General features: G+C 57.2%; 4 protein-coding genes and 1 non-coding gene across 5 annotated transcripts in view; 2 read left to right on the top strand and 3 right to left on the bottom strand.

The window, feature by feature from the left end:
• The window catches only part of VDBG_02574 (transmembrane protein), a gene marked incomplete at both ends in the record, with an annotated part of 1,216 nt that extends 630 nt beyond the window's left edge, over positions 1-586 (bottom strand). Inside the window, one exon of the mRNA XM_003006389.1 lies at positions 40-586. Within this exon, the coding sequence (XP_003006435.1) occupies positions 40-586 (547 nt within the window). The remainder of the gene's footprint in view (positions 1-39) is intronic.
• Positions 587-1,252: 666 nt separating this feature from the next.
• On the bottom strand, positions 1,253-1,900 carry VDBG_02573 (predicted protein; the record flags this gene model as incomplete). Its single annotated transcript, XM_003006388.1, has 2 exons — positions 1,253-1,588; positions 1,796-1,900. 2 exons carry the CDS (start codon positions 1,898-1,900, stop codon positions 1,253-1,255), a joined length of 441 nt encoding a protein of 146 aa, XP_003006434.1.
• Positions 1,901-3,333: 1,433 nt separating this feature from the next.
• On the top strand, positions 3,334-7,400 carry VDBG_02572 (multidrug resistance protein; the record flags this gene model as incomplete). Its single annotated transcript, XM_003006387.1, has 4 exons — positions 3,334-4,339; positions 4,511-5,116; positions 5,181-6,138; positions 6,221-7,400. 4 exons carry the CDS (start codon positions 3,334-3,336, stop codon positions 7,398-7,400), a joined length of 3,750 nt encoding a protein of 1,249 aa, XP_003006433.1.
• Positions 7,401-8,532: 1,132 nt separating this feature from the next.
• Positions 8,533-8,622, bottom strand: VDBG_15042. Its single transcript has one exon. It is a non-coding gene; the product is annotated as a tRNA-Phe (tRNA).
• Positions 8,623-9,419: 797 nt separating this feature from the next.
• VDBG_02571 (monooxygenase) overlaps positions 9,420-9,780 on the top strand; it is a gene marked incomplete at both ends in the record, with an annotated part of 1,145 nt that continues 784 nt past the window's right edge. Inside the window, one exon of the mRNA XM_003006386.1 lies at positions 9,420-9,715. Within this exon, the coding sequence (XP_003006432.1) occupies positions 9,420-9,715 (296 nt within the window). The remainder of the gene's footprint in view (positions 9,716-9,780) is intronic.

Raw genomic sequence — 9,780 nt, 5'->3', positions numbered from 1 at the left:
GGCCGAGCTTCTTGTTTCCGATTCCCTGCGCCGACGCACGCGAGTAGACGATCCAGGCAAAGACCGCCAACGAAGAGCACCATGAACAGAAACCCCGGCAGCGCCGACGCCCCCCCGCTCCGCCGCCCCATCCGCCGTTCCCGCCCGCGAGGTCAGGGTGGCGCCTCTCGCCCTCGTCGGTCAGGACGACGCGGTACTCGACGCCGCAGCTCCCCTTGAGGACGTAGGGGTCGTCGGCTGAGCTGTAGCCCTCGCACAGGACGTCGGTGCTGCCGAGCTTGAGGTCGACGGGCAGGCTGGCGGCGCAGGACCACTGGATGTCCTCCGTGTCGTAGCCGGACCCCTGGTTCGTGCAGCGCAGGACGTCGATCGGGTGCAGGGCGCAGAGCTTCGGGGCCGAGAGGCACTTGAGCTGGGGCACGGCGGGGAGGCGGCGGTGCGTCGTCTGGGCGCCGTCGCCGCGGAGCGTCAGCGTCTTGACATGGGAGAGGAGGATGGCGTTCTTGGGCGGTTTGGCGGCGGCTGCTGCGGCGGGAAGGGAGAGGAGAAGGGGCAGGAGGATGGCGGAGATGGCCTCGGATCGCATTTTGAGGGCGTGTTAGATCGTGTGGTTCGACAGGGTTTTTTTTTTCTTTGGGTTTGTTCGGTGCGTGTAGGTAGGCAAACGTCGTCGTCGTCAAGTCGCAGCACGCAGACTGGGCTCAGTGCATGACGTATGCAGCGCCCTCGAAGAGATGTTCAGAAGTTGTTCACCGTTCGAGGCTGTAGGAGGTTGGCGATTCAGATGGGTTTCTTCGAGAGAGGACAGATTGCCATCAGCCTTTAGCGTGGCAAAAGCCTAGAGATGGGTGGAAGAGACGTCAGTACGTGTTGGTAGCTGAAGCCTAACCGCCGGATAGCTTCAGAAGCTTACTTCGGTTCAGGTAGGACTCCAGCTGGAGCTGGAGGCAAATCCGACTGTAGGTGGGGCCAACGCCACCTAAACCAGATCTCGCCACGTGTCAGCCACAGCGCAATCTCGACGACGTGAGGCAAGAAATCTCGTCCCGACACAGACGCAGTGAAGGCGCCGATGCGATGTGCTCTATTGATACTGGTATCGCCTGTGTCGAGGAACTACCTGGTACGCAATTGGTCCTCTTCTTCTGAGCGGAAATTCCGAAACACATGTCACTTTGCCCTTTGAACCAAAGCCTCGAGACAAAATCATTTCAGTTTGTTCAGTGAGACCATGGCTTTTCCTAGACTCTCCTCAATGTCCGGGTGAACGCCCCTCCCACCGAAGGCTGTTGAGCACAATCTCCCTAGCGTTCACTTCGGACTTGGGATGGACCTCGTTATCGGCGACCACATTGGGGAATTCTGAGGGTCGACGCTTGGAGATGGAGATCCACTCCTTGTGCCATGCATCGTGCATAGTGGACTGCGACAGATGGAGACCCCAGGCCAAGCGAAAAGCTTGGCTCTCGCATATGATGGCCGGAGACATGCGACGCGACAAGGCGAAGATGGGGTTAGTCGGCGTTAGCACATGGTATGGGGTTTCGACCTGGATCCGAGCCCAGCGAATGCGAGTCCGAGATGGGAGCTTTGAACAAACAGGCAGCAGCAAAGGCGAAACAAAAACCAAAAAGTGTAAAAGCACAGGAATGAAGGACCACATCATTGCGACACGACACACATGATCTTACTCGTAAGAGCCGTCGTAGTTACGAGCTGTGCATCAGAAACAAAATCCACATACCCACGCATGCACGCGTTGCCCTGCCCCCCACCAAGGTGACAAGGTACCTACGAGGTAGTCGTTCAAGAACGGGTCAATCTTACCAGGCAGCAGCAGCAGCAGCAGCAGCAGCACGAGGAGCAGCGCAACAGCAGGCCAGGCCACTCGGCAAGCCATTGCCGGAAGGGGTGCGCCGCGAACGGGGCGACTGACTTGTGCCAGTGATTAAGCGACGACAACTCGGAGTGAAATCAGTGACGGCGCGTGGCCCCGCGGCGCATCGGTCAAGGTATCCAATAGACTCAAACTCGGCGGGGTGGGCCTCGGGGCGTTGAAGGGCCCGAGGCGCGGTAAGACAATACCACTTGGGTTGGGGTCCTTTCCCCCCCCTATGAATCCCCTACCCCAAGGTACCTGATCACTACCTTGCTGCAATGGACGTTGCTGCGATGGGGGGACGCGAATGATCCTGATGCATGTCATCTGGGAGCCGCTACTTCCGTTGACTCACCCGATGCTGTGCCGCAATGTTTGTCGATAGGATCTCTCGCCGATGATGACGGCCGCCGTATGGTCTGGACGTATGGTCTGGCGATGATAACATGGCAGAGACAGCAAAAGGGAGCTGACGCAATGCTAGACGAGACACACCAGCGTGACATGTTGCCATACTTGAGGCGCAGGCTTGGTGGTGGATGGTGGGTGGTGGGTGTCCTGAGCAGCTAAAAGAAAATAAAAAAAAAATGGACAAGTGTGAGACCCTTCGAAGTGGAGGGGGACTGATGCTGGCTACCAATCGCATCGGTGTGATCTTTCGGTTTAGCCTATGAACTTAGTTAGGTAGTACCTTCGATACGTATCTGCTACTGCTGTGCTGACACGGCGAGGGAGTCAGGCCGTGTGGAACGAGCTGGCCGGGCGCCCCTGCCCTCTCCGGCCGAGTCCCCATCTTGTACCCCCGGTTCGGGCGTAAACGAGGGAACCACTACCAAGAGGCGCTGCTTTTCCAGAAGGAAGCACCAACGTGCAACCACAAGACGCTGTGCACCTGGAACCGGGATTAAGCCCCGCCACATAGTGGACGGAACATCGGCAAGATCCCTTGCCCGTTGACCAGCACAAATTCCACCTGCAGCCGCAGCGAGCTATTAGTTGCCTCGGTCGCTACAAGTACAACAACAATCTCATCCCACCAACGCAGATCCATGTGGTCCCCTGTCCAGCTTCAAAGCACTTTTCCTTTCCTTTTGCATCGACTGTTCGTTCTCTTTTTGGGCAACTTGCAGATGACTGACCAGTTTTCTGCCACAAACACCAGACTGGAACGAAGGCGATAAAGACACCAGCTACGACTGCCGGCACAACGCCATAGGTCCCGTCCCGCTTTGGGTGAAGCAAAGCATCCTCCGATCTCATTCTTCCCGATGCGCCAAACGTGAGCCTGAGACATCACCACGCGAGAACAGTCCAACCCGTTTGCGATCACCAAAAATTACTGCAGCAGAAGCTTCTGGTGACTCGACGCCGCTGGGAATAGTTCCCTCCAGTTCGAACCTTCCCCCCAAGCTGTGCGAGCTTGCGAGGCTCTCCCAGCTCTCCCAGCTCTTACCATGTCCAACCCGCCACCAGAAAAGCCCATCGCGAGCGGCACCGCTTCCTCGCAAGGGGACTCGACGGAAATAGAAGCGCATTCACACACCAACGAGAAGGCTGCTACCGACAAGAATGACCTCGAGAAAGCCGACAGCAAGGTTGCGACCCCGCCCGAGGCCGCATCCCAAGAGGATCCCTTCAAGCACCTGCCTGATGACGAGGCAGCCGTGTTGAAGCGCCAGATCATCACCCCCGAGGTCAAGGCGGGCGTGGCGGCGCTCTACAGGTACTCCTCGACCAACGACATCATCATCATCATCATCTCCACCCTTTGTGCCATTGCTGCAGGTGCCGCCCTGCCGCTCATGACTGTCATCTTCGGCAATCTGCAGAATGTATTCCAGGACTACTTCGTCCACCGGAATATGTCCCATGACGACTTCACGGACGAGCTTGCCAAGCTAGTCTTGTACTTTGTTTATCTGGCCATCGGCGAATTCGTCGTCAGCTACATCTCGACCGTCGGCTTCATCTACACGGGTGAGCACATCAGTGCCCAGATTCGCATTCACTATCTCGAGAGCTGCATGCGCCAGAACATTGGCTTCTTCGACAACCTCGGCTCCGGAGAGGTCACAACGCGCATCACGGCCGACACCAACCTGATCCAGGACGGCATGTCCGAGAAGGTCTCGCTGACCATTGCCGCACTCGCCACGTTCATCGCCGCCTTCGTCATCGGCTTCATCTTCTACTGGAAGCTGACTCTCATCCTCTTCTCGACCGTTGTCGCCCTCGTCCTCGTCATGGGCGGTGGATCGACGTTCATCATGAAGTTCAACAAACAGTCCATTGACTCGTACGCCCAGGGTGGCAGCTTGGCCGACGAGGTCATCAGCTCCATCCGAAATGCCATCGCGTTTGGCACCCAGGACCGCCTGGCCAAGCAGTACGATGTTCATCTCGTCAAGGCCGAATTTTTCGGCTTCCGAGTCAAGGGAGCCATCGGCTGCATGGTCGCAGGTATGATGTGCATTTTGTACCTCAACTACGGCTTAGCCTTCTGGATGGGAAGTACCTATATCCTGAGCGGCGAGGTGGACCTTCGAGCTGTCTTGATTATCATGATGTCGGTCATGATCGGTGCGTTCAATGTTGGCAACGTTGCACCCAATATCCAAGCATTCTCCACAGCTGTCGCTGCCGCCGCCAAGATTTACAACACCATCGACCGCGTGTCGCCCCTGGATCCTTCTCTTGACACTGGCGACAGGCTCGAGAAGCTGGAGGGCACCATCACGCTTAAGGGCATTAAGCACATTTACCCCTCGCGGCCCGAGGTCGTCGTCATGCAGGACGTTTCCTTGACCATTCCCGCCGGCAAGACGACTGCCTTGGTCGGCGCCTCGGGTTCTGGTAAGAGTACGATTGTTGGACTTGTCGAGCGCTTCTATGACCCTGTCCAGGGATCCGTCTACCTGGACGGACATGATATCGCCAAGCTCAACCTTAGATGGCTTCGCCAGCAGATGGCCCTTGTGAGCCAGGAACCAACGTTGTTTGGCACGACCATCTTCCACAACATTCGTCATGGCCTCATCGGTACCCAGCATGAGAACGAGTCTGAAGAAAAGTTGCGTGAGCTTGTCATCGGAGCTGCAAAGAAGGCCAATGCCCATGATTTCATCACTAGCCTTCCCGAGGGATACGAGACAAATGTCGGCGAGCGCGGTTTCCTGTTGTCTGGCGGCCAGAAGCAGCGTATTGCTATTGCTCGTGCCATTGTCTCTGACCCCAAGAGTAAGTTGCTTCTTCCAGTCTGCACCGCTTTCGGAAGCCTCTCAGAACTGACAACATGATATAGTCCTTCTCCTTGACGAAGCCACCTCGGCCCTCGACACCAAGTCGGAGGGCGTCGTACAAGCTGCCCTCGAGGTCGCCGCCGAAGGTCGCACCACGATTACCATTGCTCATCGACTTTCAACGATCCGTGACGCTCACAATATTGTCGTCATGTCCGAAGGTCGCATTGTCGAGCAGGGAACTCACGACGAGCTTCTTGAACTGAACGCCGCCTACTACAATCTCGTCACCGCCCAGAACATTGCCGCCGTGAACGAGATGACCCCCGAGGAGGCGGCAGCCATCGACGAAAAGGATGAACAGCTGATACGCCAAGCCTCCCGATCCAAGGAAGGCTACGTGCATGATCCGCAAGACGACATCAACCTCAATCGCACCACCACCACCAAGTCAGCTTCCAGCGTTGCTCTTCAGGGCAAGCAGCCCGAACCGGAGAAGAAGTATGGTCTCTGGACACTGATCAAGCTCATTGGCTCCTTCAATAAAAAGGAGGTGCACTTCATGCTGATTGGATTGATCTTTTCCATCATCTGTGGAGGTGGCAACCCAACGACGGCCGTATTCTTTGCCAAGCAGATTGTCACGCTCATCGTGCCTGTGACGGATGAGAATCGCGACCAGATCAAGTCCGACTCGGACTTCTGGAGTCTCATGTATCTGATGCTTGCTCTGGTTCAGCTCCTCGCGTTTGCGACTCAAGGTATCCTGTTCGCCAAGTGCTCTGAGCGACTCGTCCACCGGGTCAGAGACCGCGCTTTCCGCACCATGCTGCGCCAGGATGTTGCCTTCTTTGACAAGGACGAGAACACGGCCGGCGCACTGACGTCTTTCTTGTCGACCGAGACCACGCACGTGGCAGGGCTGAGCGGTGTCACACTGGGTACCCTGCTCATGGTCACCACTACGCTTGTTGCGGCACTGGCGCTGTCTATTGCCATCGGCTGGAAACTCGCCCTCGTGTGCGCGGCAACGATTCCACTACTGATCGGATGTGGCTTCTTCCGTTTCTGGATCCTTGCACACTTTCAACGCCGGTCCAAGGCTGCGTATCCGACCTCGGCGAGCTTCGCCTCCTGAGGACATCTCGGCCATCCGCACCGTTGCGTCTCTCACCCGCGAGCAGGACGTCCTCGACATGTACAAGAAGTCACTGGCCGAGCAGCAGCGACGCAGTCTGCGATCCGTCCTCAAGTCGAGCTCACTCTACGCTGGCTCTCAGTCTCTGACGTTCCTTGCTTTCGCCCTTGGTTTCTGGTACGGTGGCACACTCATCGCCAGCCGCGAGTATAATATGTTCCAGTTCTTCGTCTGCTTTTCCGCTATCATCTTCGGTGCGCAGTCGGCTGGATCCATCTTCTCTTTTGCGCCCGATATGGGCAAGGCGCATCAGGCGGCGGGCGAGCTGAAGACACTCTTTGACCGCAAGCCGACCATTGACACTTGGTCCACGGAAGGCGAGTCGCTCGAGTCGGTCGACGGCACGCTCGAGTTCCGCGATGTGCACTTCCGCTACCCGACGAGGCCGGAGCAGCCCGTGCTGCGTGGCCTTAACCTTACCGTACGCCCCGGTCAGTACATCGCGCTTGTTGGCGCTTCGGGCTGCGGCAAGTCGACGACGATAGCCCTTCTCGAGCGATTCTATGACCCGCTCGCAGGCGGCATTTACATTGACGGCAAGGAGATTAGCACGCTCAACGTGAACAACTACCGTTCCTTCATCGCGCTCGTCAGTCAAGAGCCTACACTGTACCAAGGCTCAATTCGCGAGAACATCCTGCTCGGCACTCCCCACGAGGCCACGGATGAGGCCATTGAGTTTGCATGCCGTGAGGCCAACATCTACGACTTCATCGTGTCTTTACCCGACGGCTTCAACACAGTTGTCGGCAGCAAGGGTGCGCTCCTGTCGGGTGGACAGAAGCAGCGCATTGCGATTGCACGTGCATTGATCCGAGACCCGAAGATCCTGCTACTGGACGAGGCGACGTCCGCGTTGGACTCGGAGTCGGAGCACGTTGTGCAGGCAGCCCTCGACAAGGCGGCCAAGGGACGGACGACGATTGCCGTCGCGCACAGGCTGAGCACTATCCAAAAGGCGGATGTAATCTATGTATTCGATCAGGGACGGATCGTAGAGCAGGGTACACACACGGAGCTCATGCGGGCGAACGGCCGGTACGCCGAGCTGGTCAACCTGCAGAGCCTGGAGAAGCATGCTTAAAAGTGTAGAGAGGCGAGAGAGGCATCTTGGTTTTTTTTTTCTTCTTGATATCCGGCCTCTGGAGGTCATATTCGGAACTCCACGGGTAGGAGGTTTCCATCATACATGCGGCGTTGGATGGCATATTTTGTGTCGATGCTTTGAGCATTATAGTGTAGTGTAATCGGCTGCGCCCGGGGAGGACGCCCACCCCTCTCGTCCTTTCTGTTACCATACGCCCCAGGGGCGATGAAGAACCTCACCTTTTTTCTCTGTTCAAGATGTTTTCCGCCGATGCGTGGTATTTTGAACTGTCGTAAGAAGTGTTTAGTCATTGTGATACGTTGCCGTGTAGGACATGTTTTCCCGCTTGAGGCTGCGGGCTCTGGATATGAGATTTCCGAGCGTCAGTGACGCCCACGACTTTGTTGGACGTGCACGAACAAAAGAAGAAGGACCTAAAGCAAGGAATTCGAGACATGCATTCTCGCCCAGAGTGCGATGCGGAATAGCCGCCTCTCATCCCCGCGACGGCGCTCGGCTCTGAGGGCAGCACCGCGGGTACGCCACCACCATATCACGAAGATGGAAAGCGATGCTGCGTTGTCTCGGGTCTCCTTTCCTCCTTGCTTCACGCTTCGCACCGGCGCAATGGTGGATGGAGACCGCCCGTGCAGCTTGGGGCAATGCAGGACAAGGGCGCCTCGTGGCGAGATTACCTTAGGGGTAGGTGGGCTGTTGGCGATACCACGCGGCGGCGGCGGGACGGACGCAGGGGAAAACAAGGTGAAACATGCAAGGAGGATGCGCGCGTGGGGATGACGGCGGATCCGCTCGGTGGTACGAGGGACAAGAGACTAGAGACAGAGAGAGTGCTTGAGGGGGACCATGACGGTGCCGTGGCGGGATCGGAGGTTTCTGTTGAGTTCGGCAGTCGAGGTCCGGTTGCACGGCACTGCATCGCTGTCGGATGAGCTGGAGAGGTATTAGGTATATGGCGTGTGATGTAATTGGCAATTGACTCTTGCTAGAGCTATCAATGAGGCATGGAGGCGGTCGATGGCAGAGGAAACATGAGTAAAAAGAAGAAACTCGAACGAGGCTTGAGAGAAATGGCCAAATGGCAAAACAGAACGACCCGGAGGTCGTGAGCTGGGGTGAGCCGGGATCGAACCAGCGACCTTTAGATTGACTTCCTGAAGTTGACTTCAGTCTAACGCGCTCCCAACTGCGCCATCCCCCCTGGAGATGGCAACTCGACCGTTCCGGAGATTGATATTCTGTGAATCAAGCACTTCACAACTTTAAGCATCAGGCCCAAGCAAGAAATTGCTGTGCCGAGACCATTGCTTCCTACTCTTTCGCAAGGCCTATAGCAGTTACCTACATACCACTCAGCAGACTGCAAGAATTGCCTGTTGATCCATCCAATGCCATGCCTCGCAAAGCAAGCAAGACACATGCCGAGTAAGCGGCGGTCACGTCCTCCAACGGGCGGCCAAGCCGACAATTTGCATGATTGCTGCGCCCCGAGACGTGGGCCCGAGGCAAGCGACCTGAAAGTACCGGGCCAAAAACATGGGGAAAAAGGGGGCTCAATGCGAGAGCCGCCTACACGCTCCCAGAATAACTCATGTCCGTCATGACGAATCCACTCCGAGAATTCGTGCCCGATCATCACTTCTACTCTGGGATTGCGGCCGATACCAGGGCCCTGTGAACACGAACGGCAGGACTCTTCGATGAATGCGACTGGACGGTTCGAGGGCTCGGGGACCGTGTCCCCTCCCGGCACACGAAGATGCCAAGAGACCTATACGGGTTCTCCGAGCCCTCGAGATGAGGACTTCAACGAGCGCAGAGAATGAAGCCCTACAGGACTCGGCAGCGAGCATGTCTGTCCTTCGCTATAAGAAGCAGGAGGAGAGCGTCATGATGTAGAACACGTCGTTGTGGCTTGACCACGCCTTCATCTCCCACTCGATCTGCTCGCGACTCTCTTTCCAAGGTCCCTCGTATCGCGCTACCAGCCTCGCCAAGATGCTCTCCCGATCCATCGTCGCGCTTCTCTCCTTGGCGGCAGCCGCCTCGGCGAGCGTCATTCCTCGCGCCAACAGCACCTGCGCGGATCCCGTCGTCCGCAAAGAGTGGCGCGAGCTCAGCGGCGCCGAAAAGGCCGAGTACCTCCGCGCCGCCGTCTGCCTGCGCAACCTCCCCAAGGCCAAGTACGAGTTTGTCGACGCCGTGACGACGCGCATGGACGACCTCGTCTTCACCCACTTCAGCCTCAATACGGACATACACTTTGTGGCCAACTTTCTCCCGTGGCACCGCTGGTACGTGCAGCTGCACGAGGACCTGCTGCGCACCGAGTGCGGCTTCACGGCGCGCAGCCGTACTG

This window comes from Verticillium alfalfae, genomic scaffold, assembly GCF_000150825.1.
Source record: "Verticillium alfalfae VaMs.102 supercont1.3 genomic scaffold, whole genome shotgun sequence".
Taxonomy (NCBI): Eukaryota; Fungi; Ascomycota; class Sordariomycetes; order Glomerellales; family Plectosphaerellaceae; genus Verticillium; species Verticillium alfalfae.
This window is presented reverse-complemented; position numbering and strand designations above follow the sequence as displayed.